The sequence below is a fragment of the Lithobates pipiens genome, unplaced genomic scaffold (genome assembly GCF_037356315.1).
Source record: "Lithobates pipiens isolate NorthernLeopardFrog02 unplaced genomic scaffold, aLitPip1_a1.2 Scaffold_16, whole genome shotgun sequence".
Classification (NCBI taxonomy): Eukaryota; Metazoa; Chordata; class Amphibia; order Anura; family Ranidae; genus Lithobates; species Lithobates pipiens.
In genome coordinates, this window is record NW_027507748.1 from 184,846,795 (window position 1) to 184,869,831 (window position 23,037).

Sequence of the window (23,037 nt, forward strand, 5' to 3'; positions counted from 1 at the left end):
TAGGATGTATATATAAATATTGTGATAATTCTGTTTTCTTTAGCTTAAAGTGGATGTAAACCCACTCTCATCCTTTCTAAACTACTGCAATATTGGTTATCTAGAAGGATATACATGCCTCCTGCATGCACACTTATCTGTCAAATGTCTCCCCTCTGTCTGGTATGAGACCCGAAAAACTGCAGATCTTGTGGGTGGGTCTGTTTTCCAGGGCTCAGTGGGTGGAGTCGTGATGTCAGTAGACTCCCCACCCACCTCTACACTCCCCTTATCAACATGCATTTTCTCCTGTGTATTTCTTACACTGAACTTCTGCTATGATCACTAAAATCCAGTCAAAACCCAGAAAATTCCCCACATAACTTCAGCATGCCAAATCATGCTGAGGTGTGGAACAGCCAATCCTTGCAGAGCAGCAGAAGAAAGGAGTGGGAGGGAATAAAAAAATAATGCATGTCTCTTAGGCTAGTGCACGAGATATGTAAATCACCTGCCACTCACAGCAAGGGGGAGGATTTGACAAAGTTTTTCTCTCTTTGTCAAGATTTATCTTACTGAACAATAAAAGAGGATTGCTCTGGAATAACTCTTTGTGGCAAGACTGGGCTTAAATGATAGGAAATCTTATACTCTACTATTGTGACGTAGAAAAATAATAATAATAATGTTTTCAGGTTTACATCCACTTTAAGTGCAGTGCACCCTAGTGAGTTTAGTACACTCCAAGAATACAGCTTTAGGGCTTGGTGGCCCACTTTTATTTAAAATGAAAGAAAAGCCAAAATAAGCCAAAAAAAAAAAAAACAAAGTTACCCTCAATGGGGTTCCCAATATCATTTCAAATGCAAAAGAAAATATTATCAAACCAGTGGTCACCCTTTAATTTGTTTAGGCTGGCAAATCAGATAGCAAATACTTAGAGGTGCTTGTTCCAGTATCTTGTAGATAGAAAAGTACTTTTAAGAACTGAGGGTGATAGGATTCTAACAATTACCAGCTTCTTAATGCATCACTATTATTTGCAATCTCTCTGACAAACAACAAAGGGATGAACGTGGAAGTGGGTTTACCACAACCAGTGACCAGGAAACATTAGTATTTAGAGGCACTGGCCTACTCACCTAGGTAAAGGCAGCTATCTACTGTTTAATGTAAGTGTCAGCTTAACGTATACGTTCACCTTTTTTAGAAAAACAAATGCACATATTTTTGTAGAAAGAAAAATGTGAATGTAATACCTTTTCTGCGGTAGCCTGGAAAGCATTGCACCTGTGACCAGTGGCACAGGAGTGCAGTGTCAGGCTTCTGCAGAAAAGCCCTGCAGCTTTTAGCCTGTACCCCCATACAGTCTATCTGTTTGAAAGCTGTGAATGAACTACAGGGGTACTCACTGTCCTCACAGTTCATTCAGAACTACAAGCTGTCTGCCATGGTGACTAACGGTACTTGGTGTACATTAATAAATGGGAGACGGTGAATGAATGACAAGGCTGTGTGAGCGGAGCCCTGCAGCTTTTAAAATGTGACAGTGGGTAAGGGGAGAAGATACCCCACCCACTGACACAATGAGGGGAAGATTTGGGGGATAAGCAGTACCCTAAATATAGGTAAAACATGCAACATGTTCCAAAACATGAACTTTATCCTTTAGGCTATTGATATTCACAGGGGCTCACTTTAAAGGCATCCCAGGTGCCCCGGATTTTTATCATTTTAGATATGTATACAGTACAATTCTCTATTCATTATTTTCTCACATTAGACTGCTTATAAGGAGCGCCATGAGAAGTTAGAGTCACAAAAGGATGGTTCCAGCATCCAAAAAGATTTATTTTCCAACTTTTATACTGCAAAGTTAAAAACGGTATGGTATAGCACAATATCCAAAATGATTATGTAGAGAAAATACTCTCCAGGGTTAGCATAGTTACATAGTCAAGTTGAAAAAAAGACATATCCATCAAGTTCAACCAACCAAAAGAAGTTAATAAACTAAAAATCTGCCTCCACAAACCCCTAAACTCACATAATAAAAGTGCCATTTCCTTATTAAAATAAAGTCTATACAAGTCCAAAAGACATTTTACATTTATTTTTGTATAAAAAGAAGAAGGCTTATGTCATTTGTTAGGTTGATATTGCTGTCTGTATCCCTACTAATGGGGAAATGCAAAATCACCACTGGCCCATTGTCTTCTGTACAGGAAGTGATGGCAAATCTTTGAGTGGTCATGAAAACAAGAGAAAGGGGAAATCTTCCTGTGGAGATACTTGCTCTAATTACAGCTGATAAAGATCAAAACTCCTCTCACTTCCTGTTGCATTTCTAAGAGAAAATGTGAAGAGAAATCTATAATACGACACCCCCAGCAAAACATAAAGTCACAAGGATTTTAACCTATGCAACACTATCCAAAAACAGCATCACATAAAAAGACAAGGGTGTTAAGCTATGCAGAAAACAGCATCACATAAAACTGCAAAAGCACCATTTATTTAAACATTTGCCTTCATTTGTTCAGTGTCCTAATTCACATACATATATAAATTTGCCTTTGAATGTTCTAGTAGTGCAATTATTTCATCTTTGCATTAACATATATGTGGAAGATCACTTGAAGTCATAGACTTTTGAGGATCTATTAGAATATATTAGGATTTATTTCAGATCATATCACTTTGTACACCCACTACAGAAAGTTGCTGTTTTTATTCACTATTACATAAACGCTATATCCACAACGTATGTGGCTGAGCTGTATGCATGATTGCTCTTTTACCTTCAACAGAAAGATACAATAAAAATAGCTCACAGTAATTATGATGTTATAGCTAAGAGCTTAGACCTTTTATCACAGAGAGGGTAAAATGTGTGCACTGGCATTTTTTTTCTAGAATTATGGATACTATATGACAGTTTACAGTGTCTCCAAAACCATCTTGTGTCACTGTCCACAGCTGTTCATGCTGGAGAGCAGTCTCTGCAGGATCACTCTGCTGTTTTATTCTTATGCCCCATACACACGGTCGAAAATTCCAATGGAAAAAGTCTGATTGGATTATGTTATCGGAAATTCCGATCGTGTGTGGGCTCTATTGGACTTTTTCTGTTGGAATTTCCAACGGAAAAAGTTTGAGAGCTGGATCTAAAATTTTCTAGATTTCCGACGCACAAAGTGCCACGAAAGACGAAAGCTATTGGCTACTGGCCTCTACGTAGTCCCATCGTACGTTTTGTACGTCACCTCGTTCCGAACGATCGGATTTTCCGACAACTTTGTGCGACCGTGTGTATGCAAGACAAATGTCGGCCAAAATCCGTCAGAAAAAATCTGACGGATTTTGTGGTTGGAATGTCCGACCATGTGTATGGGGCATAAGATCCCATAATGTATTCCTGCACATCTGTGCAACAGCTTTTTAAATCCCCAGAAGGAGAATTAGGTCTTTTCCGGCCTGTAAGTTTAGATATTCTCGCTCTCCCTCTGCTGGTTCCCAGCTTGAAGGGCAGCTGGACACTCCTCTGAGTTCATGTTCCAGAAAGTTATTTAAACATGCTCAGAGCACTTGGGAGTTAAGTGAGCAAGTAACCTATCTGTTTGCAGTAACCTCTGTTTCATTGCTGATATCCATTTAGGACCTCTGCCTGTTTCTTGGCAATCTTTTTTATCTGTCTGCACTAACAATTGCCCATGTCTCCATGATCCTGGTTATCCAGCTGCCCTGGCCTTTTGCCTCCTTGACCCTGCCCTTGCCTGCCAATTTTGTACCATACTCCATTTCCTCCTCCTGTTAGCTGTTGCCATTCTCAGTAAACCCAAGGGCCACAACCTGGGAGTCCACCATCCCTTGTGTGATGTTCCTTACACTCTTTTTAGGCCTTACATTTGTCTGGACACACAGACTCCACTACCTTGGTGATATACAGCATAACATTGCATGTGTAGTATATGAAGCAAAATCATTATATGGTTAAATTTGGCATTTGAGAACCTCTGAAATTGAAATTACATAAATACTGTATACCCACTATCAACTATTTACCCATATCCTGTATATAGTATTTTGTAAAGGACTGTTCGGATAATAGATTTCATACACTGCCACACCATTATAAACCCTAAACTAAGGATTACAGTTGGGTTCCAGGCTCAGCATGTAGTGTTTTTTTCAAAAATCAACACTAGTTTTCTTTGTAATTTCTCCCACAAAATCCACTCTTGTGCTGTATTTTCTACTGTAAAACCATGAACATAGGTGTTATCAAGAGCAAAAGATGTCTTTAGTTTCTCAGCTATAATCCAGGATTATCATCTGTTTCAGGATTTATACAATAATTCCTCACACTGATCTTTGTAGACATACACCTTTATCAAGAAAATCAACAGTTATAGTCTTATATTTCTGAAGTATATTCCTAATTGTATATTAATGAAGGTCAATGTCCTCTTCTTCTGATCAGCAATATTTCACGGAATATTGTTATGGAGAACAGGTAGCCAATATTCAGTGATTTATTTTTAGGATTAAACTCACACCTGAATTCATTAAAAGATCAAACTTGTTCATTAGAATTACTTATTTCAATTACATTCTCTTCAAGATGTCATTATCTTGGAGGTTTACAAACATTCTCCATTAATGGCCTAGATGGCTTAGCATCTTGTAGATTGGGAAAAATGGTGGTATGGCATGCTCCTGAGGGCGGGAGCTTGTTTTATGCTTGCATACCCCCAAGGAATGCCCACCATTGGACACATCATATCACAAAAAAAGGTACAGCACATTCTGAAAGTGGCTTAGTAACACATGACCACTTTGGCAAATCACAGAATCACCAAAATGTAAACAACAGCCGTGTCTTGCAGCTGGTTCTTGGTTTTCTCTCATGTACTAATTGGTTATGAGAGGAAAGGGAAACCTTGATCACCAGCAGCACAAGTACCAATGACATCATTCACCTATATAATTCAGTACCAGTGTTCTGATCCCCAGCCACACCAGTAAACTTGTCACCTAGCACCAGTACAAGCCATAATCAGTGTCCTGATCTCCAGCCAGCACAAGTACCGGTTTCATATAGTACCAGTGTCAGCCATAATCAGTGCCCTAATCACCAGCCACACCAGTACATGTATTACCAAGCACCATTGTAAGCCATAATCAGTATCCTGCTCACCAGCCAGCAGCAGTAAGAACCTATTCACAGGTGTGACAGCCCACTGAAAGTAATTTGTGAACCAATTTCCATGGCGTTCAAAAGTTAATACTGCTGCCTCCCAAATGCCTGTTTTTTTTTACCCTAAGGGGAAACTCCCACACTGCATCTGCGTGCCAAGCATATGACACATGGTTTTAGCATGGCCCCATTCATCCCAATGATCACGTTCGGGAGGTGGCACTACATGCTGTATAATGTATGTTGTGCTGTAAAGCATCATGTCTGCAGCAATGTGTACAGCACTGTCCAGCTGCAATGCCAACTTGTCAGCGGACGTCAGTAACAATGCAGATCAACTGTCTTTTTTTTCTGCCCCTTGGCCACATGTGTGAACTTAGCTTAACAGTGTCATCAGGTACCAGTGTCAGCCACAATCAGTGCCCAACTCCTGATCACCAACCAGCCAGCACCAGGATTAGAAAAATGTGTTTTGAGGTGTAACTCTAAGTATGCCCATACTGTATGTGAGAAATAACCTGCCAAAAAATAAAAAAAATAACATTTCATTAGCTTTCTTCATTTTTCAAATAATTCTAGCAAAGGCTCCACTCACTGGAGGGACTTCTTAAAACATTTAACGGTTAACAGCATCAAATACAACCAACGTGTTTCAGGAGAGAAAAAAGCCTTCTTTAGAGCTAGAGCAATTGATGTTATAAAATCATGACAGAAGGCACTAGGAGACCTGTGTTAAGGCTTGATGAAGACTAATGTCTCCTGACAACACTAAAGGCACCTAGCCATGGATCTGCTCCTTTGAAGAAAAAAAATACTCCATGGAAGATCCATCAGATCCAACTTCTATGAGTCTAGCGCATTTACACACACATCAGGTTGTTCCTGTCCTGGCATTCTAGGGCTTTGAAAATGTTTTAGAACAGAACATAAGGAGAATTTTTTTTTTTCAAAATGCTCATTATTTTTACCTTCACATAGTAAAAATAGAAAACAGTGGTAATTAACCACTTTTCTGCCAAGGTACATTTGTAAATATCATGGTAAACAAGTGGTGACATTTACAGCTGCTACAGCAGCTATGAGCTTGATCCCAGCTGTAAGAGCTGGAAAAGGTTTTTTTTTTATAAAAGTGATTGGGTGGCTCTAGAGCCAACCGATTACTTCTACGAAGCTTTCAAAGTTTCACCCCCTGCCTGGGAGCCCGGAACCAGGGGAAGTGCTTCTCTTTGTTAAAGCAGGAGAAACTTGGGGAACACAAGTTTCCCCAAGCTTGATCCCTCCTGCAACTAATGAACCCTGAAAGCGATGTGTAATATGTCACTTTTGGAGACACCACGCCACATAGGCTAGTGTATTGAGGATGCAGCTATTTAAACACAATCTGCCTTGCATTGGAGGCTAGGGGAAACACTTGGGGACCCGTCACATGCACAAGCTATCAGATCGGGACTCACAAGAAAAAAAAAAATTAAAAGAATTGTTAAAAATAATAAAAACAAATTAAAGCCCCCTCATCACACCCCATAAAAAACACGGCATAGGGTACCACGTACTGTACATGTAACAACTGAGACACACAAGTGAGGTACCATTGTGAACAATGGAATGAAAGGGCCATAGTTTTTACATGAATGCCTTTACAGTCTCCACTTATTACAGTGTCCCATCCTTCATAGCCTCTGCCCATCACAACTGCAATTGCCTCTTTTTTATTGACATTATGGCATCATCACCTTTATGATTGAGGATAACAACACATGAAAACATCTATAAGCATTTTTGGATTATGTGTTCCTGTTCATAGCTACCTTTTGTATGTATAGCCATGGGAAATAAGCTGTCCTTTTGTTAATACATACAGTACATTCTGTTGCGAGAAGAAAAAAAATCACAGTGGTTTGAGGATCCATTAGGATTTATTCCAGAGAATGTTACCTCTTTTACACTCACAACAAGACGTTAACCTGTTTTCACGCATTGTTGTTACATGGCTAGTATATCAGTAAGATATGGGGTTTCACGGTGTGCATGACTGCTTTCCCTTTTTTACGATCAGTAACAAGCCACTTTAAAAATAGATTACGGTAATTATGATGTTACAGCTAAATGTTTACACCTTTTATTGGAGAAAGGCTAAGAAGCATGGGCTACATGTGTTTATTTTATTTAGGATTACTGTTACTAGCTGTACATACTGCTGCTTTGTACCCCAATGGACACTGTTTTGTGCTGCAGAGACAGTGTTGCATTATAAATACCAGCTATTCTGCTTAGTGTTAAATAACATTCCCTAATGGCAGTAGGTTTACAATTGTTTTTATGTTTGCTGAAATTATTCATTTTACTCTTTTGACTAGCATGTCATTCTAAACCTTAGGGAGAGTATGCTGTTATACCGTTCTCTGCTTGGGCTGTAAAGCTTGCAAAGACACATTTATGCTCTTAATCCTCGTATTACATGTCATATTAAAAGCTACATGAAAACATAGGTTGCCAAATCAACTATAAAAACTATGTTCGGCTTTGTACATATGATAATACAGTTGTACTGCATCCCCAGAATATTGATGACATTTTGAACTGCAAAGTAGATTTTTTGTAATACAGCACACCACACTATATATGGGCTGTAGAGCACATCAGTGTGGGTGCAATGCTCATTACAGTGCATTGAGGTGCAAGCACTGTACTGTGCATTACCATAGCACCTATCTCTTGAGGGGTCCTTAAAGAAAACATGTATGGAGATATATGCAGGATCTACCAGTGCTGAGGTTTTTTTTTTTTTATACTAAGAATATTAGTCACCTGGTTGCTAGTACCATTTTACCATCCATCTTTAGTGGATGCTAACACTGGTCCTTTTTAAATGGATTCCTGTATATCCAGTGGTTTACAGCACCAGCACACCTTCAACACATTACAGCACCAGTCTCCTTAAAATTAAATTGTGTGTGTTTGACTGGATATGTCACTCCTGCTCCTTTCCCCCACAATGCAGCATTCAGAAAAAGCAAAGAGCCCACTTTTTAAAATACTTTATTCACACCACTTACATAAACCTGTACATACAATGCACCATGTGTAAGCATCAACCATAGGCAAAGTGATGGTAATCAGCCCCAGCCAGCTATAATAAATACTGAATCTGGAATCTCTGCGTGAGGATGTCATCCATATAGCCACGCCCCAATCCAACCCTTACAAAAGTATGTTTTTTTTTTTTCTATTATGTAAGCCCTAAAGCTACTTTGCTGCTTTACTGCACTGCAACCTCCTCCCCCCCTGCAGTGTAACATATAAAGTCAACACTTTTTTTATGTTTATGGTACCTTTTCTGATGCTCTTCACCCCCTTGCGCCATTTATTCTTACTCCAGCATTTTCCTGTTATATCTATGTTAGGTATCCCTGGGGGCATTGGCATTCATACAGCAGCTTGAGGAGGGCCTATCTGGCAGCCCATCATCAAGTAACCCAGATGCAGAAACCCATAAGAGACACCTGGACCCCAATGGTGTAAAGAAAAAAGATGGCACTGTAGGAATCAAATGCATTGGTAGATTAATGGATCACAGCAGAACAACACTGAATTACCTGGGCATGAGTACGTTAATTAACCTTGAGTATTGACAATGAATATTTGTCAATCTTATGACAATAGCTAGAGCTCTATTTTAAAATCGATTCGTTATCCTAGCTTGAATGACTGAATTTCCCAGTTGTCTTTTGTTATAGAAGTACAGAAAACGTTGTCAAAGTGTTGGTCATAGGTCAGTTTTCTCCTTAAAAAAATACTTTAAGAATAACTCATTTTGGTTTCTACATGTCTGACACAGCTCAGAAGTCCCTAGGATTCTCTTCCTGGATTTATGGCAGACAAGGACAATAAAGCCTGGCATATGGAAGAATGTGAACAAATAGTGTTGACTTCATATGTTACACTGCAGGGGGGAGGGTTGCAGTGCAATAAAGTAGAAAAGTAGCTTTAGAACTTGTTACGTAATAGAAAAAAATCATGCTTTTGTAAAGGTTAGGTTGGGGCAGGGCTATTTGGATGACATCATCAGGCAGAGATTAAAAAGCAGACAAAAGGATTCATCCTGAACAGCATCCGGTATCCCTACCTAGACACCGACCTTGTAGCCACCACCGCACTGCCCACTACCTTCACGGGCACCCGCTGGAATGGGTCGGAACGGTCCTGCGAGCCAGAAATCCGCCGCGGACCGGGCGGCCATGTTGACGGGCAGCAAGGCCAAAGATGGCGCCGGCGCGTCCTCCGCCACGGGGAAATCCTCTAAAGGCAAGGCACAGGCGAAGGCTGACTCCGGCCCCTCGGCGAACTCACATGTGCCCTCCGGTATTCCGGGTAAGCCGAAACCACCGACAACTATCAGGGAACATTTTGCGGATTCTCCGCATGGACAGCATACCCCCCCCCCCAGCGTCCCCGAGAGCAGAGCAGGCCGTAGACCCCTGGGAGGAGGGTGAGGCCTGGGAGAGAGACAGCGATCCGGGGTATCCCACTCCACAGGTGGACAGGGGGTCGGAGGGGGAGAGAACGGCAGAGGGTGAGGAGGAACTTACTTTGAAGCATGTTATGGACGCTATCCATCAATGCCAAACCACTCTGACCACACAGATTGAAACGGTTAGGCTGGATCTCTCTATTGTTAAGCATGACATGCAAAAGATTCGCTCTAGGATTTCCACTGCGGAGCAAAGAATCAGTGAGGTGGAGGACAATATGCAACCTATGTCTGCTACTCTCCGCACACATCAACAAGAGATTACTGAACATGCTGCTAAATTGGGAGACCTTGAGGACCGAATGCGCAGGAATAATTTACGTTTCGTGGGATTCCCTGAGGGTGCGGAGGGCAAGGACGCGGAGCAATTCCTGGAGCAATGGCTGAGCACTCTGTTGGGACGGGAGGCACTGTCACCTCTGTTTGCAATCGAACGGGCTCATAGGGTGCCCATGCGCCCTATGCCCCCTGGAGCCCCTCCGCGACCCATTTTAGCCAAGATCCTTCATTTTCGGGATAAAGAATGCATTATGCGTACCGCGCGGAACATACAAGATATACAGTACAACGGAAAAAAGATCTCCATTTTCCCGGATTTTTCTGCTACTACTCAAAAGCAAAGAGCGGCCTTCCTCCACGTTAAGAAACGCCTCAGAGAGAAAAATCTTCCATATAGTATGATGTACCCGGCCAAATTACGAGTTGTTAATGACGGCAAGGTACAATTTTTCCTTTCACCCAATGAAGCCTCGGATTGGTTGGATGGGCTGTAACATTCCAGTCCCTGCCTGTTTTCTCATGACCGTCACGCTGTGTGCCTTCCCTACAGTTTATGATGGAATTCTATACACATGGCGGAGGACGACCACTCTATACGGTACTTTCTGGTTGACTTTATTCTGTTCTTGTTCCTTTTTGCAGTTGTCCTACCCAAAGCACCGGCATTGACACTGAACCGCCATTTTGCCCTGCTGGCGGACCCGGACCTGGCGTCTACAATTACTCTGGGATGCGCATATCTTTCTTTGGCTACTGTATAAGGTGCCTTATTTGTGATATGTTTTGCCGGAGGAGGCACAAGCTTCCTCTTTTTTGATCTGACATAGTTTTTTTTTCTTTTTTTACTAAACTGACACTGGGAGCAACGACTGGTCACTCCCTGGACTAAACAGTTTTTCTGTTTTTCTTCCCTTTTTGGTTTTCTTTTTGGGCTAAAGCTCGTTATGGTTGGGGGTAATGAGCAGGGAGGGGGGAGGGGGGAATGGGGAAGGTTAGTCTGGAGATGTTTGCTCCTGTTTTTTTTCCTTGGTATACCTGATGCATGCACGCAACGACACCGAAAATATTGGTGGGAGTTTCAACTTTTTCATTTTAGGTTTATTGTCTATAATGTGTCGGGGGGAGGGGGGGGAGTGGGACCCTTTTGATGTCCTGCCCTCTCTCCTCTCCCCCCTCCATATGACTACTGCGTTATACGAATGAGCTTTAACTGTCTTACTTGGAATGTCAGGGGGCTGAACTCGAAGATTAAGAGATCACTGGTCTTTGACTATTTGAAACGCACTAAGGCGCAAATAATTATGCTTCAGGAAACTCACCTGATGGGTTCAAAGGTTATGGCCCTGAAAAAGAGGCATGTTGCTCATGCTTTCCATGCCACTTACTCAACCTATTCTAGAGGGGTATCTATACTCATATTACGGTCCCTACCTGTCCAGATACTAGAGGTTAGGACTGACCCGCAGGGGTGCTATGTAGTGGTCATACTGCAATACCTGGGTGTGTTATATACTTTGGTAAACCTTTACATGCCCCCACCATTTGATTTACAAAGATTGGGAGCCTGCATGGCGGTGGTTCTCCCTATGTTGCGTGGTCACCTTATTATGGGAGGGGATTTTAACCAGGTCATGAATGCTGATCAGGATAGGCTACGCTGCACTAGACCATCATCTACGGTGTTAAGTGACTGGGCTGCGTCCTATGACCTCAAGGAGGTCTGGCGATGGAAGCACCCGGATACCCGAGAATTCTCTTGTGCATCGGCATCCTATAGATCGCTCTCTAGATTGGACATGTTTTTCCTTCCTGGGGCTGCATTGCCAGAGGTGGAGGCTATCTCCTATCTACCCAGGGCTATATCGGATCACTCACCTCTACAACTGACTATGAGAGCGGGCATTGTCCTGGGTGAGCGTGTGTGGAGGATGAGCCCATATTGGTTGCAGGAGACCATGGTAGCATCAATTTGTAGGGACGCAGTGACACACTTTTGGAAGGAAAACAGGGAAGAGGTCCCCGACCTAATCACCTGGGATGCTTTCAAAGCGGTCTCTAGGGGGGCGTATATATGCAAGGAGTATCGGACTTCAAGAGAGCGACTGGGGATTGTTTGAGAACTCTGGCCAATCAGTTACAGGGGGCAGAAGACTCTTACGTTAGAGATCCCTCTCCTCACCATTATCAAACTCTGCAAAGTGTTAGTAGGGAGTATGAACTTGCACTGCTCTCGAAAACACAAAAGAAAAATCTATACCAACGTCAACGGATTTTTGAGATGGGGGACAGAAGCGGGAAATTGCTGGCGTTTTTGGCCGCTCCGCTCCCGGACCCTATTTTCATCCCCTGTGTTTATGATACCTCAAACACTCTCAGGGATACTCAGGAGGAGATCGTAGAAACTTTTTACAAATTTTACACGGAATTGTACCGCTCACAAGCCCATTATACCATCCCGGAATTATATGAATATGTGGATAGAATTGACTTCCCGGTACTACCCTTAGAACAAAAGATGTCTCTAGAATCACCTATCTCCACCGAGGAGATACTGCTTACCATTAAAAGTTTTGCTAAACATAAAACTCCAGGCCCAGATGGCTTCCCTATAGAGTGGTATTTAGAATATCAAGATGTCCTAATCCCTAGACTAAGAAAGCTTTACTCGACTATTTTTGAGCAAGGCTGCCTACCATCATCTATGAAGGAGGCCCTAATTGTATTAATTCCCAAGCCCAATAAAGACCCACAATACTGTGAATCCTACAGACCCATCTCGTTAATTAATACGGACTTAAAAATTTTATCTAAGATTTTGGCCACTCGTCTAAATACCATCATTACTGCTCTTATTAATCCAGACCAAACTGGCTTTATCCCTGGTAGGTCCACTTATAGTAATATTCGCAGATTATACACTAATTTACAAGCCCCCCAATAAACTGTCTGTCCCCCGAGCTATTGTATCTTTAGATGCCCACAAGGCATTTGATTCCGTGGAGTGGCCGTATCTTATATATATTATGGAAAAATTCGGTTTTGGACAGAATGTTATCACCTGGATTAGGATATTGTATGATCAACCTATTGCCCGTCTTAGGCTTAATGGGATTATCTCTAGACCCTTCAGAATCCACAGGGGCACCAGACAGGGTTGTCCTCTGTCACCCCTGTTGTATGCCCTGGCAGTGGAACCTCTAGCGAGGTTGTTGAGGAGTTCTCCGGAACTTCAGGGCATGTGGATTGGCTCCTTGGAAGAACGTATCTCGCTATATGCTGATGATATGTTGCTCTACTTGTCAAACCCTAAATACACGATTCCCAAAATGCTGAGGTTGTTCACTGATTTTGGCGTATATTCAGGCCTGAAGATTAACTGGACTAAGTCCACTGTATTTTCGTTAGACTCAGAGTCCCCTGCCCACTTGCCACAACATTGTCCGCTTCAATTCACAACATCGTTTAAATACTTGGGGGTGGTGGTTAGGCTACCGATTTCGGCATACATCCAGGATAACCTTCTTCCTTGTATAGCTTCGCTTAAGGCTAAACTCAATAACTGGGTGGGTTTACCTCTTACATTGATGGGGAGGGCTAATTTATTTAAAATGGTGTTTTTCCCTAAGTTGCTGTATGTCTTGGCGAATTGCCCAGTGTACGTACCAAAGAAGATCTTTCAAGAGATTGACTCTTTGATATCTACATTTTTATGGTCTCCCAAGAATCCACGGATTGCATTGACTACTTTACAATTACCTATACACAAAGGGGGGCTAGCAATACCGAATCTGCGATTGTACTACTATGCATCACAGTTGGTATATGTTCATTGGTGGCTATTTCCACAGTTGAACAATGCTGCTACTGCAACAGAGGCAGCGTTGCTCTCCTCCTATGAAACGCTATCAAATGTGATTTTTAGAGGAGCGATTTCTGAGAGGAGGGGTACAGATATGATCGCAAACTCTCTCAAAATCTTTAAGATATGTAAGACACTGGTGCCTGAACCCCACCCCACGATTTCTCCTAATCAACCCATATGGAATAATCCGGTGTTCCCACATTTTAGAGATCTCCCTTTCGCTGGCAATTGGGCCGAAAGGGGTTTGAAATATGTCCACCAATTGTACGAGGAGGGTAGATTTAAAACCTTCCCGGCGTTCCGACAAGAGTTGGGTATACCTGAATCCTGGAGGTTTAGATATTTACAGTTGCAGCATGCGGCCGAGTCTCAACTTGGGCTCCGGGCTGTTACCTTTCAGAATTCTACTTTGGAAGGGGCGCTTGCCCAACCAGAACATACTAAACTGGTCTCCAATTATTACAAATTATTGAATGAGCCTAAAATTTCTAGATTGCAAATCCTGAGACAACAATGGACGAGGGATGTACCTGACCTGTCGCACGATAATTGGGAGGAACTTTTAGATACTTATTTTAGCACTGCTATTTCCGCCAGAGATAAAATGATTCAGATACGCATTTTTCATAGGATATACTATACTCCTCTACGCCTTTTCCGTATGCGGAAACTGCCTTCTCCTCTGTGTCATAAATGTGGTAGGGAAGAAGGTAACCTACTACATATGTTGTGGGACTGTGAGCGGATAGGACCATTTTGGTCTCAGGTGACCCACTTTGTGGCGACTACCTTTGACCTCCCCAATATTTGTAGCCCTAAATGGTGCCTCCTCTCAGTTTTTGAGGAGGTTGGCATTAGTAACCATCAGAAACAATTTTTGCGTTTTCTCCTTTATTATGCTAGGAAGACGGTCCTATTACATTGGACGCGCACATCATCGGTCTCCCTGAACAAATGGAAAGCTTTGATTAACCAAGACTTGCCAATATATAAAATAACGTATGAAACAAGGGGTAAGCCAGGGAAATTCCTCAAAATATGGGGAGACTGGGTGGATGGGATAGATACATGTAATTCTGCTCCTCTATGAGTTGTTGTGCGGTAATTAGCGCTGCCATGGGATTTCTAGGCCCTTGACAGGATGATTTGAGGTTCTAGACCTCATACCCACCTAATTGGTATCCTTATGAGTGCATCTGTTCTTTGTTGGGTTGTTTGTTGTTGTTGGGAGGGTGGGGGGAGAGGGTGGAAATAAAAAATGCAAGTGGAATATGATTTTGCTATAACTGAGGTACAGGGCAATTATTGTTGTACGGCTTGTCATTGTTTATCAAGTTATGTTTATATCCCACAAAGATGTATACAGTCTGCTTATTATATATGTCTGTGCCAAATGTTATTAATAAAAAACGGAGTTTCAAAAAAAAAAAAGCAGACAAAAGGAGAATGGAACTAAATTGGAGCAGGGCACATAACAATGAGTGCAGAGCAAATGGCAAAAAAAAAGACAGATACTAAGCAAGTAGACCAATGGCAAATCATAACATACAAAAGAGCAACTAGCATTTCCAACCCACAAAATGGCAGCCCTGTTCCACCATGCAAGTCGTGTCACATGTCTCCAACTCCTCCTACATATTTTGTCATCTATGACATCATAGATGACAAAACGCATAGGAGTTGAAGATGTGTGACACGGCTTGCATGGTGGGACACAGCGGCCATTTTGTGGGTTGTTAACACTGGACGTTTCCTACAATGCCTATATTATCCTGCTGAATTGTGAGTACAAAACCTGTTAGATTTTTTCAATAAACTAACATTTGGATGTCTGCACTATGAGGAGTCTCTTTTTTCTCTTAACTGGGTATTGAGACTGTGAAGGAGATACAGAGTCATCCCCATGCTGCAATACATTTTGGGTTCATGCTGGACTTTTTTCAAGCGCTTCATCATTTTCTTTTTTTTTTGTAATTGTTTATTTTAAATTTTCAACATCATACAGAAGAAAATATACATGAAATATTAATATTAACATATCGAGATTGCAGGTATACTTTAGATGTTGTATGCCCTGTAATGAAACATATAGAGGTATAGCGATGTGATTAAAGTAGTAATTTGAGTGGGGGAGAGATAGTCGCATCCCTAAAAAAAAAAAAATAGAAATTGAAGTGACCTTCTACCGTATCTTTAACCACTTGCTTACTGGGCACTTAAACCCCCCTCAGTCCCAGACCAATTTTCAGCTTTCAGCGCTGATGCACTTTGAGTGACAATTGCGCGGGCATACAACACTGTACCCAAATGAATTTTTTATCATTTTTTTCCCACAAATAGAGCTTTCTTTTGGTGGTATTTAGTTACAGCTCGGAGTTTTATTTTTTGCTAAACAAACAAAAAAAGATGCAAAAAAAAAAAAAAAAAAAATCATGTTTTAATAGTTTGTTATAAAATTTTGCAAACGGGTCATTTTTCTCCTTCATTGAAGTGCGCTGATTAGGCGGCACTGATAGGCTGCATTGGTGGGCACTGATGGGCTGCATTGGTGGGCACTGATGGGCTGCATTGGTGGGCACTGATAGGCTGCACTGGTGGGCACTGATAGGCATAGTTAAGGCGGCACTAATAGGCACAGATAAGGCGGCACCGATGGGCACAGATAAGGCGGCACTGATGGGCAAAGATGGGCACAGATAAGATGGCACGGATGGGTGGCACGGATAAGTGGCACGGATGGGTGGCACGGATGGGCACTGATAGGTACCACAGATAGATGGGACTGATGGGCACTGATAGGTGGCACTGATAGGTGGCTCTGATAGGTGGCACTGCTGGGCACTGATGGGCGGCACTGCTGGGCACTGATGGGCGGCACTGCTGGGCACTGATGGGCGGCACTGGGGTGCAGCACCTGAGGCAGATTTTGGGTGGCACTGTGGGTGGCACTGCTGGGTGGCACTGTGGGTGGCACTGTGGGCACTGCTGGGTGGCACTGTGGGCACTGCTGGGTGGCACTGTGGGCACTATGGGCACTGCTGGGTGGCACTGACAGGGGGGCACTTACTTTATTTCAGGATGGCACTGCGGGTGGCAGGTGGGCACTGGCAGGGGGCAGGTGTCCTTTTAAATTGCTGGCCGTGATCGGGACTGATGTCCCGAACACGGCCGCCGGCGATCGGCTTTTTTTTTTTCTCCTCGCGCTGTCAGCGCGAGGAGGAATACTAGCCGATTACCGGCTCCGTTTTATCACATGATCAGCTGTCATTGGCTGACAGCTGATCACGTGATAAGGGGTCGGGATCGACCCCTTACACGGATCGGTGATCAGGCGAGTCTCACGGACTCGCCGATCACAGAGCGCGCCGCGCGCGCCCCTCAGGGGGCGCGCAGGCCGCTCGTAACCGGGACTACGTCAATAGACGTAGTCCCGAAAATGTGGGTCCGCGCTATTGCCGTCATTTTGCAATAGCGCGGATCCCAAGTGGTTAAGGGGGTTAGAGACAGAAACTGTAAACAGACTATTTAACCTCAAAGAGAGCTTTAAGGAAAAATAGATTTCAGACCTTCTCTCGGGGACATGTATATATCCAGGTTTAACTAAGTAGGAGCAATCCCATCAGAGCCATATGTAGACTCATCCCATGTTGACCAAATTTTAGAAAATTTCTGCATCTTACCCTGCACTACGGCCGTCAAGTGTTCCATTCTGCGCATGTCAGCTACAGTGGTGATCAATTGCGGAAGTGTTGGTGGAGAGGTGGACAACCATAACCTGGGTATGACCCTTTTAGCAGCCAATAAGATGAAGGACAACAATCTGCGCAAGGCCTTAGAAATACCAGAGAAAGGGAGGCCTAGCAGATAATGCATGGGCGTCAGGGGAATAGGAGTGTCAGACAGTGTTTCTAACAGATTTTGGACTTGGAGCCAGAACTGGTGGACTAGGGGGCAGTCCCAAAAAATATGGTAGTGAGAGCCGACTTCCCCACCACATCTCCAGCATTGCTTTGAAATTAACCTGTTACGGGCATGTAGAATATCTGGAGTCCTAAACCAGTGCATTAGAACTTTGTATGCAGTTTCCTTGTGGGTCACACATCGAGATATTCTGGAAGTGTGCTCCCATATGTTCCCCCAGTCCACCAGGGAGATATCGTGCTGTAGAATCTGAGATCATTTCCTCATGTAGTGGTGGGTGTTCACCGTCATAGGAATGGCTTCATGTAATATTGTGTAAATAGTAGAGATCAGTCGGGGTTCGTAAGGACCCTTAGCACATAGGATCTCAAAGTCTGTGGGTTTGTCCAGAGTCAGAGAAGGGGACCTGATAGAGAAAAAGTGTCTGATCTGTAAGTATGAATGTAGAAGCCTTTGGGGGATCTGGTGTTGCTTTTGCAAGGTGGGAAAAGTCAATAAATGGCGTGTCGCCGGGTTAACAAAGTGTCGGAGCTGAAAAAGTCCCGCTTGGGTCCATGGTAGCATACGATCATAGGACAGGCTATCTGGGATGTCTGGGTTAAATAGGATATTTAAAAGCGGTGGACACGGTGAGGATAGGGAAAAGCGGTCATTGCACCTTTTCCAGGTATTCAACGTGAACAACATGGAAGCTAGGCATATGTGCCGTAATTGGGGCATATGAAGGGCAGTAAAAGGCCAAAGCATATAGCAAGGATGTACCGGGGCTGTAACACTCATTTCTATTTCTGACCATCTATTTGGGGCCTTCCGGGATGTCCAGGAGGTAAGAACTCTCAGGTGTGTGGCATAATAGTATTTAATGAAATCTGGGCCTCCCAGCCCCCCCCCTATTCCTCCGAGCCAGGACCACCATCCCTGCTAACCTGTGGGAAGCGTTATTCCAAATAAAATGGAGGCTTCTCCTTTGAAGGGATTTCAACTGTGACATAGGGATAGCCACAGGTAAAGTTTCAAACAAATATAATAACTTAGGGAGGATAGACATTTTAAGGACATTGATTCGGCCCAACAGGGATAGGGGGAGAGATGTCCAGTATGTCAGCAAGCGAATCATTTACGAGAACAGGGGGGGGAAATTGGCCTTATATAAAGTATCATAGGAAGCAGTAAGGCGAACCCCCAGGTATTTAAGTGAGTGAGGACACCAGTGGTAATTATACTTACTTTGGAGCGAAGATAAGAGGGCTGGGGTTATGTTTACAGGTAATGCTTCGGTTTTAGTATCATTAATTTTGAAACCCGAGAGGCTACCAAAAGTGGATAGTAGGTGGTGAAGGTGTGGTAGGGATGCGTGCGGGTGGGTGAGAGTTAGGAGGACATCATCCGCGAATAAGGATATTTTATATTCTGCGTTGCGGAGGCGAACTCCTTTAATATCTGAACATTCCCATATAGCTGCAGCTAGGGGTTCCAGACTGAGAATAAAGAGCAATGGCGATAGAGGGCAACCCTGTCTCGTACCGTTGCTAAGGGAAAACGGACGGGACAGATGGGAGGAGAGTTGTACCTGGGAGGTGGGCTTCGAGTATAGGGCTCGGAGGGCGTGAATAAAGGGGCCTGAAAATCCAAAGTGGTTTAGTATCGCAAACATAAATGGCCAGCTAAGGCGATCAAATGCCTTTTGGGCATCTAAACTGAGTATCAAAGCGGGGTTTTTAGTTTTAGTAAGCAGGTCTATAAGGTCAATTGTGCGGCGAGTATTGTGCCCGGCATGTCTTGTGGGAACGAAACCCACCTGGTCTCTATGGATCAACGCTGGTAGCAGTAGAGAGAGCCTGTTTGCTAAAATCTTGGTAAAGATTTTGTAATCAGAGTTCAATAGGGCTATGGGACGATAATTGTCAGGGAGGGAAGGATCCTTATCTGGTTTAGGGATAGTGGTTATGACTGCGTGTAGGAACGAGGGGTGTGGTATTGTGCCCTGGAGCAGTGAGGAGAATAGGGTCAGCAGGTGTGGGGACAGGGACTCCAGGAACGTCTTATAATAGGAGTATGGAAGGCCGTCTGGTCCTGGGGCTTTATGTGTGGGGAGATGTTTAATTATGTCAACTAGTTCGTCAGTGGAGATAGGTTGGTTTAAGGAGGAGCGTTGCTCTGGTGAAAGTTTTGGGAGGTGAATAGATGATAGGAAGGAGTCCAACCTGTCTTGTGGGAACTGATCCTGTGTGCCCGTGTTCAGGCAGTTGTAAAGTTTGTTATAATATTCTCTGAATACTCCGGACATGGTCTGAGGGCAGTGCGTTGGTGTGCCGTCTGATTGCAGTATATAATCAGGAATGGATAAAAAGGGCCGGGGGTTAAGTTTGTGGACAAGCATCCTATGTGGTTTGTCTGCAAGCTCATAGAACTTTCGCTTAGACCATAACATTGATTTTGAAGTTTTATTTGCGTCTACAGCCTTAATGCGGTTGCGAATAGTAGTTACTGCACGCAAGCGATCCACCGTAGGGGAGCGGAGTAACCGCGCCTGCGCCACCTGCAGCTGGGCCACAAGCTTCACCCTCAGCCCAACAGAGCCCCGCTTCAGGCGTGAGCTGGCTGAGATGCACTTCCCCCTAAAAACTGCCTTGTGGGCCTCCCACACAGTAGATATATCTGAAATGGAGCCTACATTGAAAACTCCTCCAATCTCTTGAGTAGTCTATCTTTGGTTTCAGCATGTCGCAATAGAGACTCATTCAGTCTCCAGTGGCAAGTTTTAGGTGATGCGTTATGGAGCGTCACATTGAGAGTAATGGGGGCGTGATCAGACCACGTGATAGGCTCTATTTCAGAGGATATTACCCTGGGTAGCAAGGGTGCAGTTATTAGAAAGTGGTCCAGTCGGGAATACAATTTATGCGGGGGGGAGAAAAAGGTGTATTGGCGATGGGTGGGATGTTTCACTCTCCATGCATCAAAGAGATTGTGGGAGCGGATTAGTTTGCGAAAGGAGGTGGACAGTTTAAGAGTTTGGAGGGACGGGGTTTGTTGAAATAGTGCTAATCTATCCCTACCAGGGGACATACACATATTGAAGTCCCCGCCTATGATTGCGAAAGGCTGAGAGAAGGAGCGCAGCCGATCCAATACTCTGGTGAGAAAGCCAATTTGTCCCGTATTAGGGGCATAAATATTAGTTAAGGTAAAGGTAAAGTTCAGGAGTATAAACCGACCTTGGGGATCTAGGATCGAAGCAAGGATCCGTATAGGGCATGAACGTTTAATCAAAATGGCTACTCCAGCCTTCCCAGATGGGCTGGAGGCCATAAAAACAGTAGGTACAGCTTGGAGGCAAATTTAAATGAGCCCTCCGGGCGGAAATGCGTCTCCTGAACCATTATCACATCGGCCCCAGAGGATTTGAATTCCCGCAAGGCTAGCCAGCGTTTTCTTAAGGAATTCAAGCCCTTAACATTACAGGAAAATATTTTTAGAGCCATAATACATTCATGGAATAATTAGCAGATGATATTGGAATCTGGTACATGTGGTTGGAGTGCTCTGATCTAAGGAGGTCTGGAAGAGGCATATACACATCAGCATTTCCTAGTAACATAATATTGTATGTCAAGTTTACAACCTGCAGCGACATGTAAGAACCAGGACAGGTCAAAAAAGGACCTGGTAAGAACTTGAAAAAATTAAAAAAATAACCTGAGTAAAATATAGAGACACAAAAACGAAGAGATAAAAAACAAAAAACATAAAACATGTATCTTGAAAGCCTGAAGGATGTAAAATCTTCAGGAAGCCAAGGTAGAACACCTTGGACCTATAAAGGGACATAACAAACATTTGGAGTGGTAAACTATGTACCGCTCCCGTAAAGAATGATTAACCTCGGACTCTTAACATTTGAACAGTGGTCAGACATACCACCATCGACTGGGAGTACAATACCAGCTGGAGGGGCCCCGCGGGGGGGGGGGGGGAAGGAGGCTCATTGAGCACTACAGAAATGGGAGAGATTTAAAGATAGGGGGATGTTCCCCGTAGAGTTCCTGAAGAGGTCCGACAGGTTCCTGGAAACCAAGGGTAAGGAGGTGCAATTCGGACAGGCTCTGGAACTTCAGGTGGGTTGTTTAGGCACGTTGGGGCGTTGCGGTGTGGAGAAGCCTCTCTGATGTCTCCGACGAACTGGGGTCCAAATTGCCGTAGGGGCTTGGAGAGGTTTGGGGGCCAGAGCGGGCGGGGGGAGTTGGAGGTCCTCTTCCGGGACAGGTGGGAGGCCCAAATTGCGAATAAAGGCCTCACATTCATGCAATTCTCTGATAGAGTATTGTGTGCCATCTTTGGATGCTGACAGCCGAAAAGGGAAACCCCATCTGTAGGGGATTTGGTGTAGTTGGAGGTGTGCAGTGATTGGTCGGAGGTTGCGCCTTTTGGCCAAGGTGATGGGAGAAAGGTCGCTGAAGATCTGGATCTTAGAGCCTTTGAAATCGATGCGATTTTTATTGCGTGTGGCTGCAGTTAGAGCTTCCTTGCTGTCATAATAGTGGAAATGGACTATAACGTCCCTTGGATTGGATCCAGGAGGAGGTTTGGGGGCCAAAGATCTATGGGCTCTGTCTAGACGCCAATCGATATCTGGTATGTGCGGAGCCAGAGTGACAAACAGATCAAGTAAGTATACCCGCAACTCCTTATCACTGACTGTCTCAGGGACTCCACGAATCCTCACGTTTGAGCGACGTTCTCTATTCTCCAAATCTTCTTGTTGGAGTTGTATTTGGGAGACTGTGTGTTTAAGAAATGCGTTTTCGTCCTCCAATAAGTGCATGTATAGCACATTCTCATCAAATTTAGATTCCAAAGTGGCAGTACGCTCTCCAAGCTGGTCAATCTCTCCCCTAAGCTCCTGACCAAGCTTCCCAACCTCTTTAGCTATATTGCGTGTCAAATCCTGTAGGAGTGTCTGTAGTTTCAGGTCCAGGACCGTTACCGTAATTGCTTCGGCAGGATTTGTTTGCTGGGTAGAGCCACCTTTGTGAAGAGAACTTGGTGTGGAGGGCAGGGGGTCGGTGGCCTCTAGCCGTTCTGCCAGCGTGTGTAAGGCTGGAGATTGCGATCTGTGTAGGTATCGCTCCATGTCGTGTGCAGGACGGGAGGTCGATGGTGGGATAAAGCCTTGATATATATTCTTTTGAAAACCAACTTTGCCCATGTAGTATCCGGAGGAGTACGGGGGCAGCTGATAATGACCCTGTGTATGTGAGAGCT

At 43.8% G+C, this 23,037-nt stretch overlaps 1 protein-coding gene across 3 annotated transcripts in view; it reads right to left on the reverse strand.

The window, feature by feature from the left end:
• PUDP (pseudouridine 5'-phosphatase) overlaps nt 1-23,037 on the reverse strand; it is a 511,045-nt gene that overhangs the window by 22,795 nt on the left and 465,213 nt on the right. Inside the window, exon 4 of one of the 3 annotated variants that reach the window (XM_077480824.1) lies at nt 6,988-7,046. The exons of the other annotated variants lie outside the window; for them this stretch is intronic. Within the exon in view, the coding sequence (XP_077336950.1) occupies nt 6,988-7,046 (59 nt within the window). The remainder of the gene's footprint in view (nt 1-6,987; nt 7,047-23,037) is intronic. 3 annotated transcript variants of the gene reach the window in all.